The sequence below is a fragment of the Eucyclogobius newberryi genome, unplaced genomic scaffold, assembly GCF_026437365.1.
Source record: "Eucyclogobius newberryi isolate DKJ021-1_F unplaced genomic scaffold, fEucNew1.0.hap1 SCAF_11, whole genome shotgun sequence".
In the NCBI taxonomy this organism is placed as follows: domain Eukaryota; kingdom Metazoa; phylum Chordata; class Actinopteri; order Gobiiformes; family Gobiidae; genus Eucyclogobius; species Eucyclogobius newberryi.
The window spans coordinates 2,366,498-2,386,403 of record NW_027315735.1 but is presented as its reverse complement, the minus strand read 5'-3'; the positions used below and the strand labels follow the sequence as shown (position 1 = coordinate 2,386,403).

General features: G+C 41.3%; 1 protein-coding gene across 1 annotated transcript in view; it reads right to left on the bottom strand.

Moving 5' to 3' along the window:
• The window catches only part of ldb2a (LIM domain binding 2a), a 156,816-nt gene extending 152,739 nt beyond the window's left edge, over window positions 1–4,077 (bottom strand). The window contains exon 1 of the mRNA XM_072434345.1: window positions 3,954–4,077. Coding sequence (XP_072290446.1) covers window positions 3,954–4,077 — 124 coding nt within the window. The remainder of the gene's footprint in view (window positions 1–3,953) is intronic.
• Window positions 4,078–19,906: the final 15,829 nt, after the last annotated feature.

The window sequence follows — 19,906 nt, the reverse complement described above, 5'->3', positions numbered from 1 at the left end:
GTGAAGAACCTGAGTGAAGAACCAGAGTGAAGAACCAGAGTGAAGAACCAGAGTGAAGAACCAGACTGAAGAACCAGAGTGAAGAACCAGAGTGAAGAACCAGAGTGAAGAACCAGAGTGAAGAACCTGAGTGAAGAACCAGAGTGAAGAACCAGAGTGAAGAACCAGAGTGAAGAACCAGAGTGAAGAACCAGACTGAAGAACCAGAGTGAAGAACCAGAGTGAAGAACCAGAGTGAAGAACCAGAGTGAAGAACCAGACTGAGGAACCAGAGTGAAGAACCAGAGTGAAGAACCAGAGTGAAGAACCTGAGTGAAGAACCAGACTGAAGAACCAGAGTGAAGAACCAGACTGAAGAACCTGAGTGAAGAACCAGACTGAAGAACCAGAGTGAAGAACCAGAGTGAAGAACCAGACTGAAGAACCAGAGTGAAGAACCAGAGTGAAGAACCAGAGTGAAGAACCAGAGTGAAGAACCAGACTGAAGAACCAGAGTGAAGAACCAGAGTGAAGAACCAGAGTGAAGAACCAGACTGAAGAACCAGAGTGAAGAACCAGAGTGAAGAACCAGACTGAAGAACCAGAGTGAAGAACCAGAGTGAAGAACCAGACTGAAGAACCAGAGTGAAGAACCAGAGTGAAGAACCAGAGTGAAGAACCAGACTGAAGAACCAGAGTGAAGAACCAGAGTGAAGAACCAGACTGAAGAACCAGAGTGAAGAACCAGACTGAAGAACCAGAGTGAAGAACCAGACTGAAGAACCAGAGTGAAGAACCAGAGTGAAGAACCAGAGTGAAGAACCAGAGTGAAGAACCAGAGTGAAGAACCTGAGTGAAGAACCAGAGTGAAGAACCAGAGTGAAGAACCAGACTGAAGAACCAGAGTGAAGAACCAGAGTGAAGAACCAGAGTGAAGAACCAGAGTGAAGAACCAGAGTGAAGAACCAGAGTGAAGAACCAGAGTGAAGAACCAGAGTGAAGAACCAGACTGAAGAACCAGAGTGAAGAACCAGAGTGAAGAACCAGACTGAAGAACCAGAGTGAAGAACCAGAGTGAAGAACCAGAGTGAAGAACCAGAGTGAAGAACCAGAGTGAAGAACCAGAGTGAAGAACCAGAGGTAAAACTTTATACAAACTGAGGAACATGTAAATATTGAGTATATAGTATATAATATAAGTATATAGTATGTAATATAAGTATATAGTATATAATATAAGTATATAGTATGTAATATAAGTATATAGTATATAATATAAGTATATTGTATATAATATAAGTATATAGTATGTAATATAAGTATATAGTATATAATATAAGTATTAACAGGTTTTGACTCTGATTACTCAAATCTCGGCTCAAAAACGTTCTGTTTCGCCGTGAGTTTGACTGAAAGAACTTTATCCGCTCTCGTCTCTTTTAAAGTCGATTTTATAATGATTATTTGTGCTTTTATCGGTTTGTGTTGTGATTTTAATACGTCTTACTTTTATATAAAGCACTTTGAGTTACTTTGTGGACACATTGTGCTCTACAGATAAATGTATAAGGTGATATTCCAGCAATTTTCTCTTTTTATTTGCAGTCTATTCACTTTTTGTTCAATACAACACAACTAAACACACTTAAAACCAGAATATTCTTATGTTTACAGTGATATTCATGTAATTCCCAGTTAAAATGTGCCGTCTATTCACTTTTGTACGATACTTGAACTTCAACCAAGATATTTACAGGCATGTTTTTGTACATTTATTAAAATATCAATATAATAGTATCATTTTTTTTTTAAACAAATAGAACAAAACACAAACAGAACAACAAAATAAAATAATTAAAATTACAGTCCCAATTAGTCCAAAGTCCATCAAATTTCCAAATGAAGTCTGTGAATACATTTTTGTACATTTATTAAAATATCAACTAATTATTGTTATTGAGTCAATCTCTGAAAAAATATTGTCTTTTTAAAAAAAATACATATATTTTTTCAATTTTTTATAAACAAATAGAACAAAACACAAACAGAACAACAAAATAAAAGAATTAAATGTACAGTCCCAATTAGTCCAAAGTCCATCATATTTCCAAATGAAGCCCGTGAATACATTTTGTCCACATTACCTGCGATACACCTACTCACATGTACCTTTTTGTGCAACAACAAGCGTCTCATTTTGCCTCACATTTACACGCATCAAGCGCACATTCGAGGCTTTTGCAGAGGCCTCTTCCTGCGTCTGTCACACTAAAGCGCCCACACAAAGCCTCGTGGACACAAAGCACATGTTCTGTTAAGTCTGCCGGAGCAGATACACCCAATCATTTGACTACTTTCCCCCGGTCCGAGTTTATAGGTACATTTATTTCAAAAGCCACAATAGAGCCCTCTGATGAAACGCTGAAAAGAAGGTTGCCGGTAGTTACGTGTGATACCGCAACACTTGCTGAACAATCACATTGGAAATGAAAACTATTGTTAAAAGAGGGAGAGATAGCAATTTTCCTGGGTGACGCCGGATGGGTAAAAGCAGGATAAAGACGGGACTTTAAGTGGAGTTAAAGGGACAAATGGGAGTGTTTGAGAAGTGGAGTTGGCCTCGTGTTACACAATCATTTCAGTAAAGTACAGACAGGAGTAATGTGTGAAGTGGCCAGTGATTGAAATGAAAACAAGGTTAAATAAATGTGCGGAGAGGAGCTAAAATCCTCCTTAAATAAGACTCTACTTCAACATAATACTTTCAGATGTTGTGACCTGAATAGTAAGAGTATTTGGTGAATATTTGTGCATAGCAGTTATTTTCACTCTTTTTTTCAGAGCGAAAATCTGATCGTAATCTGATTTCTGGAGTTCTCCGATCAGTGAAATGTCATGTAAACAGAGTAATCTGATTTCTCTCTAAATATCGATATCTTTGCAGGTTTTGACATGGAAAATAATGCAAACATTGGCAATAGTGAACTAAAAATGTTAAGGATTGAAAGAGTTAATTGTACTTTGTCTTCTAAGTAAAACAGTTACAACTGTTCATTGGGTTATCTGATCGTTATCTGATCATTGGAGTTATCAGATTGTAAATGTACTGACAGAAAAAAAACATGAAATGAGGATAAATGCTTGGTATTTCAAAATATGTACCATTAATAGAAGAAATGACCGCACACCGTCTGACAAAATGTAAAATTATTTGTACATAAACAACGTTAATTTTGCCTGATGAAGGCCGAGAGCTGAAATGTACTTCATGTCTGAAAAAGTATCGACTAGGAATATCACGATGTCAAATTGTGAAAAAAATAATAAACTTTAACAATTATTCTTGATCATTGAGACTGTCACCAAACAACAGTGAAATCTTTAATGTTCTTTCACTCTCATTGTCTAAAATGTTACTGTTCTTTACAATATTTAAATAAAGTTAAATGTGACAAAAACAGCCCAATAAAAAAAAATATTTTTACATTTTTTGCTCCAATAACCACGGAATAAGACACGCACAATCAATTATGCATAGAATAAATGTTACATACAATATTTATACACAACGAGATCATGATTATGCTTTGATTACACCGACTAAACGTTATAATTCTATGCAACAGGAAGTATTATGTTTATTGGCTTCCATACACTGGGTCATTAGTGGGATGTAAATTGAAATTGAATTAAAACATTGGAAACATCTTTGAAACCATAAGTCCTACAACAAAAAAACAAAGTAAAATGGCACTCTACCAAAACTCCCTCCTCCAAAACCCTGGACTTCCTTTAGTAAGTGCAGCGCTGTAATTTGTCTTGACGTTTCCCGATGACACAATGGCTACACATCCATTCATCATCATTAGCGCTTAACGTTGCTTATCAAAAGTTGAGAGAATATGAGAGACGGGAGAAAAGAGAGGGATAAAAAAGAAAGAAAGGGCGAGCGCGTGGATGCGTTTGGCTCTTACTGTATCTCTTTGGTCCATCTTCCAGGCAGAAGGAGAGCGTGAGCGTCGCGTCTTCTTCAAAAAACTCGCTGGCAAAGGCGTCCCACCACAAGTTGTCGCTTTCCTGAAAAAAAACATAAGACATTTGATATTCTTTTATTTAAAATCCCTGTGGTTCAGAACTGGTCGTATCGCGTGTTTTACATAAACACAATAAGGTCTGATAAGACACCGCACAATATCATGAGCAAGATTTTAATATGAGACAAATAGCATTTTTATATGAAGTCAGATACTTTGATACTTTACATTATTTCATGCAATTCACGCGTTTCAGCTGCGTTCACATTTTGTAAACAGCAAACTAGATTTATCATTTGTATTGCCATATTACAGCTTTTCTAAACTAATATTGTTAAATGTTCCTAATTAAAATGAGATGTTAACGCCTCCAGCCATGTAATAACAGCTATTCGTGTTAAAACTATGGATTCTATATCTATTTTAATCTCGTTATTCTCCTTGTTTAGATAGATATTGATCAAAAATTACGTAAAATACTAAACACGTCATCACAGCAAAATGTAATGCTTCTGTAGAGCTGCGGATCAGACAGAAGCCAGTGCATCTGCTTTTACATTTGTGCCAAAATAGCTGCTTAACATTGATACTAAACATATCACACATTAAGAAAAAAAAAAAAACAATAGCAAAAAACAGGGAATAAAACAAGTAAAGAGCGGTGGGCGTGTATGTAGGGCAATGGTGCTTTGAATAAAGAATAGAGATGACTCAAACGTGCATAAATCATTCTAAATACAACTTTAATGACAAAAGGCTCAATATGTTCACAGCACTGTAACATTAATGTGTGAGTGAGTGAGGCAGTCTCCCTTCCATCAGTCTGTCCCAGGGCAGCTGTGGCATTAGAGTTACACTGAGCGATACTGACAAAATGAAAATCACAGAATATATTTTGAAAAAATATCTTGATAATTTCACAAAGCATCAGGAATGAGCTCAAATGTGTCTGGAAATATGTTGGTTCAGGTTCAAGTTTCACACAAAACGTGAACGGAACATAAAGATATAAGTCAATTCAAAAATCACTTATTATTTGGAAGACTATACTAAATATTGTTGTCTTTTTCTTTTTAAATATCTTTAGTTATAGACAATATAATACATTTTCTCCAAAACTAAAATAGCAGTATTATCCATTACCCTCGTCTAATTACACATAATCTACAAGATTACATCTGGATTTACTGCGTATACAAACTAACATCCCCCCCTCTCATTTGCCTCTAATTCCCCCTGACATGATACGACAGATGACCAGGTCAATGGAGGCCGGGCGGGGGCCGGGCGGAGGGGGGCGGGGGCCGGGCGGAGGGGGGCGGGGGCCGGGCGGAGGGGGGCGCGGCACCACTCCCCACATGGTGACAATTAGCCCTGTCGCCATCGAGCAGCGTCAAAGGCAATAACCCGCAACAACCGGCGGCCGGACGCCCCACGGGTCACAGCCCCCCCCCAAGGAGATGGATTACGTGCTTTTTTAGTGACTTAATACTGCACTATAACAAAAGTAGATCATCATTTCACATTTTGTTCACTGTAAAACACAATCATGATTAAAAAAGGCTCAATAATAGAGACCGATTCATTGACTTCCTGTTCAAAACTGCAGAACTGATAAGCCCCGCCTCTTCAGAATGACACAAGCAGCAGAGTCATTTACATGTTCATTTACACAAGTTTAGAACACTACGTGTATCACTCAAAGTCTAAATCTTCATATCATCGTAACTGATAAAGAGATGTGGGCGGGGATAGGGGGTAGGGGAAAACAGGAATTCATTGAACACTGGAAAACTAAAACTAATGACAAGGAAACACCGTTGTAACAAGCTCAATGCATTCTATGTCCTCTTTAAAATCGACGAATGTAAAATATGCTAACGTCGGTGATTGGTTTGTTGGTTGTTTTGATATTGAAACATAAATCATGAATCAAAAGGAAAGACAGAGAAATTAAGTGGAGGCTGTTTACACAATCACCATCATTAAAGTTGGAACGTTAACTACAACTTCACAATTTGCATCTCAGGCTGTTCGGCTTCGTTTAGTCGATTGATCGTGTCATAGTCAGCACATTTTCTTATTGGTCGACTAATTATTTGATCAGGTTTATTAAGAATTTATGCGGACGATAGAAGAAAGAAGAGTTATTTGTAGTTTTGTGTGGACAATTTAACCTGCCTTTTTGCTATGAAAACACTCTTTACTAATACTTCTCTGTATTTATAATAGTTTTTGTGCCTAATAAAATAATAATAATAATAGAACTTTTAGTCAATTAACTGAAGCACAAATCATGTTTTCAGTCCATTAAGAAGTTCAGTTTCTGTCTGATATCTCTGATTTGCACATAACTTTCATACAGCACATACAAGAACACACAGTATGGACACCACTGCCTGACGTTGGCTGGGAGGTGCTGAGGTTTTGTCCTGCTATTACTCACCTCAAACACACCCTCTGTCTGACCCTACAGGACCAACCCTCCGTCTGACCCTACGGGACCGATCCTCCGTCTGACCCTACAGGACCGATCCTCAGTCTGACCCTACAGGACGGGACCGATCCTCCGTCTGACCCTACGGGACCGATCCTCTGTCTGACCCTACAGGACCTATCCTCTGTCTGACCCTACAGGACGGGACCGATCCTCCGTCTGACCCTACGGGACCGATCCTCCGTCTGACCCTACGGGACCGATCCTCCGTCTGACCCTACAGGACCAACCCTCTGTCTGACCCTACAGGACCGATCCTCAGTCTGACCCTACAGGACGGGACCGATCCTCCGTCTGACCCTACAGGACCAACCCTCTGTCTGACCCTACAGGACCAACCCTCTGTCTGACCCTACGGGACCGATCCTCAGTCTGACCCTACAGGACCGATCCTCAGTCTGACCCTACAGGACCAACCCTCTGTCTGACCCTACGGGACCGATCCTCCGTCTGACCCTACGGGACCGATTCTCCGTCTGACCCTACAGGACCAACCCTCTGTCTGACCCTACGGGACCAACCCTCTGTCTGACCCTACAGGACCAACCCTCTGTCTGACCCTACAGGACCAACCCTCTGTCTGACCCTACAGGACCAACCCTCTGTCTGACCCTACAGGACCAACCCTCTGTCTGACCCTACAGGACCAACCCTCTGTCTGACCCTACAGGACCAACCCTCTGTCTGACCCTACGGGACCGATCCTCCGTCTGACCCTACGGGACCGATTCTCCGTCTGACCCTACGGGACCGATCCTCTGTCTGAGCTGCACTGTGACCTTTGACCTTTGACTGACATACAGAGGCCACTGAGGGACACAGTTCAAATATTTCTGCAGCTGAATTTGAATTTCTTTCTGCATCAATATAAAAGTATAAAAGTATCTACCGATCTCTCTCGTTGAGCCGCAGCAGAACGCAGAAGTCATGGAGCGAGTTTGCTGTCGTGGTTTGGTCTTTTTACAAATAAATGTTCTGTTTGGTTAAAAATCTTGGCTTTTTTCATTCTTTCCCTTGAACTCGTGGATACTTCAGCACATTTTAGATGACTCGTCTTTGATCGACCAAGAATCTCTTCGATTACGCTCTAACTAGCTATAGAACTACGTCTGCTACAACAATTAGCACAATTAGCACTTTGGACTTAACATCAAATAGCAATGTCATGACGTCAAAATTTAGTCTTATGATTATTGTGAGTGAAAAAATAATAATAATTCAACAATCTAACAATTTTTCATGATAATTAATGAGACTGTGTGACATCTCGTCAAACTAATTACTATATCTACTATAACTTACTTTATGATATTGAACTGTCTGAATGAGCAAATACATTAAATGTGACAAAAACAGCAAGGAAAAAATAAATAAATCATATTTAGATTTTTTTTAACAATACATTTAATTAAAACGACGTAATTTTGCTTCTGAAAAAGATTAATATGTTGTAGTTTTTTACGATTAAATTGCGACCGAAATAATAACGATTGTCGATTCACTGTGAAATTTTGTCATCCCTCGAGTCAAATACCTCCATAACATTCATTGACAGACTTTGACAAATGCAATCAGTTCAAACTCAGCATAAATGTATAAATGTATAAATGTATAAATGTAAAAATGTAAAAGGTGTTGCATTTGCCGCACACTAAAGCGTATGAGCCGGGGCTTGTTTGACACGAAGATAAAAGTGACAGTGATGCAGAAGTGGCAAAGCAATCGAGCGAAGCCTGAGCTCTGAAGTCTCTGTTCAGAGCCGCCGGGACAGTCTTACAGCCTGGTGTCCCCCCACCCTGTGGGGACACACCCCCCCACCACCACCCGGCCCCTCATGTCCCCCACCCCTCATGTCCCCCTCCCGCCCCCTCATGTCCCCCTCCCACCTCTCATGTCCCCCTCATGTCCCCCTCCCACCTCTCATGTCCCCCTCATGTCCCCCTCCCACCTCTCATGTCCCCCTCATGTCCCCCTCCCGGCCCTCATGTCCCCCTCCCGCCCCTCATGTCCCCCTCCCGCCCCCTCCCGCCCCCTCACGTCCCCCTCCCGTCCCCCTCATGTCCCCCTCCTGCCCCTCATGTCCCCCTCCCGCCCCTCACGTCCCCCACCCGCCCCCTCCTGCCCCTCACGTCCCCCTTCCGCCCCCTCATGTCCCCCTCCTGCCCCTCACGTCCCCCTCCCGCCCCCACATGTCCCCCTCCCGCCCCTCACGTCCCCCACCCGCCCCCTCCTGCCCCTCACGTCCCCCTCCCGCCCCTCACGTCCCCCCTCCCGCCCCCTCATGTCCCCCTCCCGGCCCTCACGTCCCCCTCCCGCCCCTCCCCCCTCCCGCCCCCTCACGTCCCCCCTCCCGCCCCCTCATGTCCCCCTCCCGCCTCTCATGTCCCCCTCCCGCCCCTCACGTCACCCCTCCCGCCCCCTCATGTCCCCCTCCCGCCCCTCACGTCCCCCTCCCGCCCCCTCATGTCCCCCTCCCGCCCCTCACGTCCCCTCATGTCCCCCTCCCGCCCCCTCATGTCCCCCTCCCGCCCCTCACGTCCCCCTCCCGCCCCCCCATGTCCCCCTCCCGGCCCTCACGTCCCCCTCCCGCCCCCTCACGTCCCCCTCCCGGCCCTCACGTCCCCCTCCCGCCCCCTCATGTCCCCCTCCCGGCCCTCACGTCCCCCTCCCGCCCCCTCACGTCCCCCTCCCGGCCCTCATGTCCCCCTCCCGCCCCCTCATGTCCCCCTCCCGGCCCTCACGTCCCCCTCCCGCCCCCTCACGTCCCCCTCCCGGCCCTCATGTCCCCCTCCCGCCCCCTCATGTCCCCCTCCCGGCCCTCACGTCCCCCTCCCGCCCCCTCATGTCCCCCTCCCGCCCCTCACGTCCCCCTCCCGCCCCCTCATGTCCCCCTCCCGGCCCTCACGTCCCCCTCCCGCCCCCTCACGTCCCCCTCCCGGCCCTCACGTCCCCCTCCCGCCCCCTCATGTCCCCCTCCCGGCCCTCACGTCCCCCTCCCGCCCCCTCACGTCCCCCTCCCGGCCCTCATGTCCCCCTCCCGCCCCCTCATGTCCCCCTCATGCCCTGTGAGGAGAGCAGCAGGTGTCAGCACGCTGTGTCATTCTGAATATATCCGTTTAAGAGCAGAGAGAGAGGGAAGAGACAAAGTGGGATGAAAGACAGAGGCGACTGGTTTGGAATACAAAATATGTGTAAGATATAAAAGCAATGGGCGGTGAGTCTTTATGAAATGACTTTACAGTGGACGTAGTATGCACGGGTGTGGATTTAAACGTGAGTAAAGTACGGGAAAGGATGTACTTTAGTGACCTTTTTTACATATCTGTCCTCCACATTTTACAATAGTTTTACTTTTCTTTCACTATATTTGAGAGCAGGTATCTGTACTTTCTACTCCATAATATGTTTCAACTGGACTGAAAAGTAAAAGTATTTTTTCATATAGTGTCCTAAACTGTGTGATCTGTGTAAAATACTTATGCTCGTTTTACTTGAAAGTACATTGTTGTTGTTACATTGTTTTTTGGAGCGTTTGGTGGAATATTTGTTGTGTTAAATTAAAGTGTGATTATTCAGGTCACATTATAACAAGAACTAAAAAGTAGTAATTGTAATTTTAGAAGCTAAATGCATTTAGTTCAATAAATATATAATCCAAAATAGTAAACTTAAAAATCACATTAACTTGACTTAATGATTCAGAAATGTTGGTTTTATGCTGAAAGCTGATCACAAACTTAAAGAATTGTGATCTTTTAGACAATGTGCATTAATTTAATGAACAATTTGCATTCACAGTTGTTTCAATAATGGTAAAATATCTACTGCTTTTTGTGTTTGGATTTGTGTGAAAAAATAAAATAGAAAAGGATTAAAAAACAACATTGATCTGCAAATGAGCCATTCCAATGCTGAAGCAGAACAAACCTTCACTGTCGCCCTTCGAGGAAACTCCTCCTGTCAACTTAGACGTTACAAAATAAATTCAATTGAATTAAGGACAAGACTAGTTTTTTTTTTTATTATTAGGAGGTGTGTCGTGGGCCGGATCAGATCGGTTGGCGGGCGTGATATGGCCCCTGGGCCTTAAGTTGAATAGTAGGACTTTTGCTTTTCCATATTTTCAAAACGACATTCACAATATTATTTAAATTTGAATGTGTTGCTCAACTCTTCTTAGTAACTTTACTTCTCACCTGAACTTATTAATCAAGTAGTTACTAAGCCCGAATCATTCTTACTAAACTCATTGTTCATTATGAATTCAATCTTCATTCATGTTATTAGAGTGTAATTATGACAAATTGGTACCTTGCCTTCCTGCTAATTCCATTTCCACGTGTGTTTTGAACAGTTTCTCTGACACTAATAACCTATTTATCCATGCCAACAAGCATCTCATAATAGACCATTTTGACAGCAGCCATGCCCATTGTCGGGTGTCCATTAGTGCTTCCTGGTTCGGCCTCAGATGCTGCCCTCCTGCTTGTATCCATGTTAAAAGCCTCTCGCCCAGACGCCACGGCAATCACACCAACACAACAGCACTGCATTTAGCTCCGCTGCCAAACAAAATAGCACTTGGCAGTTTTATTACTCGGCTACAAATTCGGTAAATTAAATGCACATTTAGCCGCGCGCAGTAATAAAGCTAACTTTTCCATTATTTCTGCCGGAGAGTTCACATGAGTCGCTTGTCATTAATCCTGCACAAACGGGAGAGTATTTTTGCGGCGTGTGTGGTCGTTTTTTGGAGGGTATTTTTGCTGCGTGTCTGGCCAAAAGATAGAAATGTGTATGGATGAGGAGAGGGGAGAGTTAGCTGGGTTTGAAGACGTCCTAACAGGTGGATGGGAGCCAGGGAGACCGTGCAGCAACAGTCTGGACGCTGGACCGCAGCCATGGGAACGGAGAGCCTGCTGCCAAATACTATGAGGTCCATTCAGAGCATGTGTGTGTGTGAAGTGCTGCGGCTCAATCGTGTTAGAGAACAAAAGGAAACTATTTCTGTGGGTACAAATATCCCCCTGCAAATAAAAAGAATAATCTGAATGTACAAATTAGTTTTTTTTAACTGTTATAATGTTTAAAAGCAGAACTTAAAGGACAAATTTGACATAGTATTTGTATTGTTATCAGTCTTTATACATGTTCTGGAGTACCTTTACTTTCTAATACATTTCATGTATTACAAAAAAACAATATAACTTTGCAACAGCATGAGAAACGTCAGAGTAGCTGAGCTTTGGCTCCATCTCCTGGCTGTAGAGTGAATTACACAAATCATCACCTTTTGCTAAAGCTGGTTGCCAACTTCCTGGTTCATGCGTGCAGTTGTACTGATCGTGATTTGATGGCAGAAAAGAGTGATTTATGGACTTAAAAACAGCAAAAAAGAATGTCACAGATCGAGAAAACGTCAGTTATCGAGGAGATTATCGAGTTATTGAGTGTTTTTGATGCTTGGAAGGGAGAGAATGTTCTAACCAGGATTCATCAAACTAGCGTGAAAAGCTCCAGGAATGTTTTTGATGAGGAAACAATGTTAGAACATGGTTAAAAAATCTGAAAACTCAATTTAGCATAATATGTGTCCTTTAAGTTGTGTTTTGTTTAATGTGTCAAATAAAAAAGCTTTTCAACATTAATTTCTTGAACTTAAACAATGCAGTTTTAGTCACTGCCATTTAACACAAAAACAGTCCAGATTCTTCCTCCAAAGTCTTAACTCTGTTCCAAACTACACGCACACTGCACATCCACCGTGTCAGTGAGACTTCTTGATTAAAAAGACCCAGGCATATCATTGACAAAATGACTGAACCTCGATCTCGATTAGAATTGGATTAATTGCCCAGCCCAACCAGAACTCAAAAGGGAATCCAGAAGAACTCCTTCAGATGCAAATATATAATCAGCTACTAATTTAAGTGTGAACATCGCTATTTTCAGTCAGCAGCTATTACTTTTAGCCTGATTAAAACAGCTTCACTCTCATATTCACCTGTAGTTTGACGGTTGAATTGGCCTAGATTGGTCACAGTATTGCATTAAAAGCACTTCATATTGAACTATGACTTCATATATAATCATTGTAATTATATGTCATATATAATCATTTTGCATTTTTGGTCCTTGTAAACCACAATATTGATCCGAATCTGCCCCACCTCTTCATAATGGCATTTCGCCGTAACAAGCTGCAGTCATTTCCGTGTTTTTACGTGGTTACGCAGCGTTTTAGAACTCTACGCGCAACACTCGGAGTCTTCATTTTTCAAACCATTGCAACTAAGTACAGGGATGTGGGCGGGGATAGGGGGTAGGTGCATTTTCTGAGCATTCAAGCCTCATCACCACACAGGATTACTCAAACATACAGGACTCAATTAAATACAACTAATGATGAGGAAGCACTGTGGTAATTGTAAGGTTAAAATCTCATTAATGTAAAGTTTGCATAATGTCGCCTTTAATGCTTTATCCATTAATCAATTAAATACATTGTTGTTGTTGTTGTTGTTGTTGTTTTATGGCGGTTGTGTTTGTATTGCCTCAAACATGTTACAAACAGGCTAAAGGAGAAAGACATGTTTAATGTAATACTGCGGAACATTCCAGGCAAAGCATAAAAATCTCCATGGAGACAAGCAGGTGCAGAAAAAGTGACATATTGCACATTTAATTGTATCCAAAGCTAGAAGAATATGTGTGGGAAATTAAATTTGCAACAAGATTTGAATACTTAATACATTTTTTTAACCTTTTGTCTGTGCATTTTGTAAACATAAAAAAAGAAAAGAAAAACCGTGTCATCTTTTCGTGCGTAGTATGGACGTGTGCCCTGAATAACTTATTGAGCAGATTCCCCTTCACCAAAGCTGCATATCTCTGTTGTATTTCCGCCTGTCACCCACTGCCCTGCTTCTCCTTTCCGCCGCTGGACTCTGTGACGAACCACGCGCCGTGTCCATGTTTGTTGTCAGAAGCTACAAATGCGCGCCAATATGCAGGGCTCCCGAGGCGAACCGGAGGAGAGGCCCCGCACGCGACAGGCAGCCCTGCTCCGATAAGGACGACTTTTGTTGATTCACGGAGATCGCGGAATCATCGAAGGGGAATTTATCAATGTGTCGATGGCCCCGCGACGGGCCACAAATCAGCAGGATCAGCCGCGCCATCGGGATTTGCAGGATTTCCAAAGGATCGGGGACAAAGGGATCGTGGGTAAATAGCAGCAGAGCGCGGGGTTAAGATGTTCTAAACTTTGATTTGTGTCTGGCCCAAACTCACAGGTTGGCAGTTCTATCTCCACTAGTGAGATCTTTTTTGGGCTTGCTTTATAAAACAAAAAGTGGGTAAATGCATTTTCAGATTTTATAGCATTTCACCTAAAAATATCTTGTTTTATTTAGAATTAAACAGTGAACACTTTTTTTGTTTGACCTGTTTCTATATTAAAGTTTGGGTACTTGATTTTTTTTACACAAAAGAGGAAGTTTAACTGGTTCTTAGCTCTCACAAACCCTGGAACATTGTTCATATTAGTATGCATTCATTTTCAGGCTTTAGAAGAGCTTTTCCTCAGTGAAGTGAAGTGTGGCCCGCCCAAAGGCAGCCAATCAGCACGCTGCGTTTGGCTCTTACTTCCGGTTTGACTAAATACTATACTTTTACTAAATAATAAGATAAGATGCAGACAGAGAGCACCGAGGTCCGATTTTGTCACAATTCGCAACTTTGATAGAATATAAAACATTTACTTATTTACAAAAAAGAAAGTTGGAAACATGAGCTTTTGTTAAGGATAAATACAAATTAAATCAATATTTATAAATTATAAAAAATATCTACTGGTGGACGATATAAAGAGTATCCCAATAACAACAGATATATTTGTATGTATGTATGTATGTATGTATGTATGTATGTATGTATGTATGTATGTATGTATGTATGTATGTATGTATGTATGTATGAATGAATGTATGTATGTATGTATGTATGTATGTATGTATGTATGTATGTATGTATGTATGTATGTATGTATGTTGTATGTATGTATGTATGTATGTATGTATGTATGTATGTATGTATGTATGTATGTATGTATGTATGTATGTATGTATGTATGTATGTATTCAAAACCTGCACATCTTCAAAACAACATTTGCAACATTATAATAAAAAAAGACTCGACATAGCCCAGTCCTAAATGCAAAGATGAAAATAATTCCTAAAAAGTAAGAAGATGTGTAAGGGAGCTACAGTAAGAAGATGTTTAAGTGAGCTACAGTAAGAAGATGTTTAAGGGAGCTACAGTAAGAAGATGTGTAAGTGAGCTACAGTAAGAAGATGTGTAAGGGAGCTAAAGTAAGAAGATGTTTAAGTGAGCTACAGTAAGAAGATGTTTAAGGGAGCTACAGTAAGAAGATGTGTAAGGGAGCTACAGTAAGAAGATGTGTAAGGGAGCTACAGTAAGAAGATGTGTAAGGGAGCTACAGTAAGAAGATGTGTAAGGGAGCTACAGTAAGAAGATGTGTAAGGGAGCTACAGTAAGAAGATGTGTAAGGGAGCTACAGTAAGAAGATGTGTAAGGGAGCTACAGTAAGAAGATGTTTAAGGGAGCTACAGTAAGAAGATGTGTAAGGGAGCTACAGTAAGAAGATGTGTAAGGGAGCTACAGTAAGAAGATGTTTAAGTGAGCTACAGTAAGATGTTTAAGGGAGCTACAGTAAGAAGATGTGTAAGGGAGCTACAGTAAGAAGATGTGTAAGGGAGCTAAAGTAAGAAGATGTTTAAGTGAGCTACAGTAAGAAGATGTGTAAGGGAGCTACAGTAAGAAGATGTGTAAGGGAGCTACAGTAAGAAGATGTTTAAGGGAGCTACAGTAAGAAGATGTGTAAGGGAGCTACAGTAAGAAGATGTGTAAGGGAGCTACAGTAAGAAGATGTTTAAGTGAGCTACAGTAAGAAGATGTGTAAGGGAGCTACAGTAAGAAGATGTGTAAGGGAGCTACAGTAAGAAGATGTGTAAGGGAGCTACAGTAAGAAGATGTTTAAGTGAGCTACAGTAATAAGATGTGTAAGGGAGCTACAGGAAGAAATCTGCTGTGGAAGCTACTGCATAAATATTTTTTTTAAAACTTATGACAGGTTCTCAAGTTTTTCAAATCAGTTAAGTTGCAATTTGTGAATAACATTTTTATTTAGATTTTATGATTTATTTGTTTCATTTTTCTCTTTGGTCATGTTCTGTGTTCTATTTTTTTTTGTTAAATTTTGAAAAAAAGATTTAAAAAAAATTGAGAAACAAAAGTTGAAAATGACAGGAAGTTGAGCGCTGAGTACTTTGTGATGTCATCAATAAGCGACAGTTTACACACAGCTGACACATTTCTCACAGGTTAAACAATTATTTGACAGAATAAACATGTTTTTGGGTATTATTATTTTTATATTGTGTAAATGATATGGATTTTGGCCCTTGTTCAGAAAATGGTTGCTAGGTAACATCTGCTGCTCACGCTCAACCATGAAGCACAATTATAAACAACACCAAAAGGGTCAAACTGGGGAAACATATGCAAAAGTTTGAGTAAAATCTTAAATATAACTATGTTCACTACATTTGAGTGGAATGTGTAGTTATATTTGTCATACGCACTTCAGAGAGTGGATCTGAAGGACTCAAGGAATCAAGGACGTACGGCTGAAAAACAAGTCATTTAATAATGACAATTCTTATGGCTCCTTTTGGCCACTGATTATTCATTTTTATGAGCATTATTCATCCCCTCTCCACACTCGGAGGAGGTAAACTACTACTGTGACCAACAAGCTTTGTCAAGAAAAGACTTACCACAAACTCACATTGTTACTATATATAGTAGTGTCATGTGCTCCCATGGTTGCTTCTGTGTCTCCGCCCCTCACCTGTGTCTCCGCCCCTCACCTGTGTCTCCGCCCCTCACCTGTGTCTCCGCCCCTCACCTGTGTCTCCTCCCACCACACCTGTCAGTCTTCTCGTTACCTTAATTAGTTTCTCCTGCCACTTGTCTGTTTCCACCAATCACCTGCTTCTCTGTGTGTTTAACTTCTGTCTCCCATTCGTTCTGGGTCTGTTCGTCACTTAATGTCTGTCCTGCTTGTAACTCCTGCCCTGCCCCTGCCTTGCTCCTGCCCTGCTCCTGCCCTGTCCTGTTCCTGCCTTGTTTACCTGCCTTTGTGGAATTTTGGATGTTTTGTGTTTTTTTGGACATTTTGAGCCTTTGGATTTTGAACTTTTGTTAATAAATTCTAATTTGCCTTGATTTGAACTGCTTTTCGGTTTTTGCCTCCGGGATCATAACACACGTACTAAATGAGTTTTGAGTATATTTATTTACATTTGAATACACACAAATGTATACATTTTGCAGTGGGGCTACGAACAATTATTTTATTAGTCGACTTGTCAAACGGTTATTTCTATTGTACATTTTATTGTACATTTAAATAAATCCTAAACCAAATGTAAGTTTAAATGTGGTGATTGAAGGCTTCTTGAATATGTACAAAAATGACATGAATTGTTGATGAAAATCACAAATTGACATTTTGGTTTAATAATGCCACTGTCTTTATTATAACAGATCTTTTGGTATGTGTTTTAGAGTCTGTATTGTCTAGTTAACAGTAACCATTTTCAAAATACAATTACTTTAATAATCAACAAGTCACAATTATTCCAATTAATTGTCCCAGTTCTGTTTGGCAGCCACTTTAAAACAGATGGTTTCCTGGATCTCTATTTTGAAACCTTCAGTCTTACTCAGCATGTGAGAGGCCCCACCCACAGCAAAGGACACACTCTTGATCTCATAATTACAAAGGTGGTAAATATTTCAAATGTTAATGTGATCGATGTTGCTCTGTCTGATCATTTCTGTGTCTTCTTTGACCTGTCTGTTTCTCCCAAACCTCCGGTTGGTCCTGCAGTTGTTCAGAGGAGACACATAAGTGATGGCACAGGTGCACTGTTTATGGAAACGATACACTTTGAAAATGTCTCATGTTCTAATGTAAATGATTTGTTGAACTCTGTTACATCTAGTGTTTTGAATGTTCTGGACACCATCGCCCCTATAAAGGCTAAAATGGTTAAAAATAAGCAGAAGGCGCCGTGGAGAAATGATGATTCGGTCAGGGCACAGAAAAGGGAGTGCCGCAGGGCCGAACGGAAATGGCGCAAGTCAAAGCTCCAGGTTCAAAAAGAGATTTACAAAGAAAAGCTGAACATGTACAACCTAATCTTATGTAGAACTAGAGAAAGATATTTTTCTGAAATAATTGGAAGCTGCAGTAACAACTCGCGTGTCCTGTTTGCCACAGTAAACAGATTAACCAACCCTCCAGCTCAGCTGCCGTTAGAACTCATTTCCACATCCAAGTGTAATGAGTTTGCATTATTCTTTAATGACAAAGTTCAGGGCATTAAAAATGCTATAAATCCCACAATGCAAAAAATTACCCTAAAACCACCAAGACACTTAGAGCTAACTCACTTTGCACCAGTAACTGACAAAACTGTCCATGAGATCATCGCCAGTCTGAGTTCATCTACATGCTGCCTTGATGTGTTACCCACCAGATTTCTAAAGTCTGTGCTGAACAGTTTGTTAGCACCATTCACTCACATAGTTAACATGTCGCTTCAATCTGGAACATTCCCAATGTCTTTGAAAACTGCGGTCATAAAGCCTCTCCTAAAGAAGAGCAGTCTTGATGCCGCAGTACTGAGTCATTACCGGCCCATCTCTAATCTGCCATTTTGGGGCAAAGTCCTTGTAAAGGTTGTTTACCAACAGCTCACAGATTTCCTCTTAATAAACAACTCATTTGATGTTTTTCAGTCAGGTTTTAGACCTCATCACAGCACTGAGACTGCTCTTGTCAAGGTGACAAATGACATCCGCCTGAACACTGACACGGGCAAAGCCTCAGTCTTAATTCTGTTAGATCTGAGTGCTGCTTTTGACACTGTCGATCATGGGATCCTCTTACAGAGACTAGAGGACTGGGTGGGCATCACTGGCACTGCCCTAAACTGGTTAAGGTCCTATCTGGAAGACAGGAAGTACTTTGTTGAAATTGGTAGCTGTGTCTCAGACCACATGACCCTGACCTGTGGAGTGCCCCAAGGGTCAGTCCTGGGTCCCCTTCTGTTCAACCTCTACATGCTGCCGTTGGGTCAGTTGATACGCAGTGAAAATGTGTCCTATCACAATTATGCAGACGACACTCAGATCTATGTTTCACTGTCGGCAGGTGACTATGGACCAGTAGATTCACTCTGTCACTGCATCCAACAGATCAGTTTGTGGAGCAAAACAACTTTCTCCAGCTGAACTCAGACAAGACTGAAATAATCGTTTTTGGCCCACAGAAACAAAGAGAAAGTGTTAGCGGTCACCTCCAGAGTCTCGCTCTAAAACCTACAAACCAAATTAGAAATCTGGGGGTAATAATGGACTCAGACTTGAACTTTAATAGCCACGTCAAATCAATAACATCAGCATCTTTTTACCATCTAAAAAACATTGCCAAAATCAAAAATATAGTGTCAAAACCAGATTTAGAGAGACTTATCCATGCGTTTGTCTCCAGTAGATTAGACTACTGTAACGGCCGCTCACTGGCCTCTCCAAACGAGCTGTAAAACAGCTGCAGTACATCCAGAACGCTGCTGCTCGGGTCCTGACTAGAACCAGGAAGTATGATCACATTAGTCCTGTTCTCAGGTCTCTGCACTGGCTCCCTGTGGCTCAGAGAAGAGACTTTAAAGCAGCTCTGCTTGTGTACAAGTCTCTCCATGGCCTAGCACCAAAGTACATCTTGGATATGTTAGTGCCATATGAACCATCTCGGACTCTGAGGACCTCAGGGACCGGCCTCCTGCTGGTGCCAGAGTCAGGACAAAACATGGGGAATCTGCGTTTCAGTTTTATGCAGCTAAAATCTGGAACAGTCTTCCTGAAGATGTGAGACAGGATTCTACTCTGACAATGTTCAAATCTAAGCTAAAAACAGTTTTGTTTAGCTGCGCATATGACTGAAAGGATTTTTTCTTTGCACTCTTCTCTTTTGTTTGTGATTTTATTAGTTTAGACAATCAGTTGGATTGATAATTTTTAATTTAGTTAATTTTATTGTAGTTAATTTTTATCTTTGCACTCTTCTCTTTTGTTTGTGATTTTATTAGTTTAGAAAATCAGTTGGATTGAGCTAGTTGATTAGTTAATTTTATTGTATTTCTGTAATTTCTTTGTGATTTGAATGCATTTTTCCTGCTGTGTGAAGCACTTTGAATTGCCTTGTGTATGCAATGTGCTCTACAAATAAACTTGCCTTGCCTT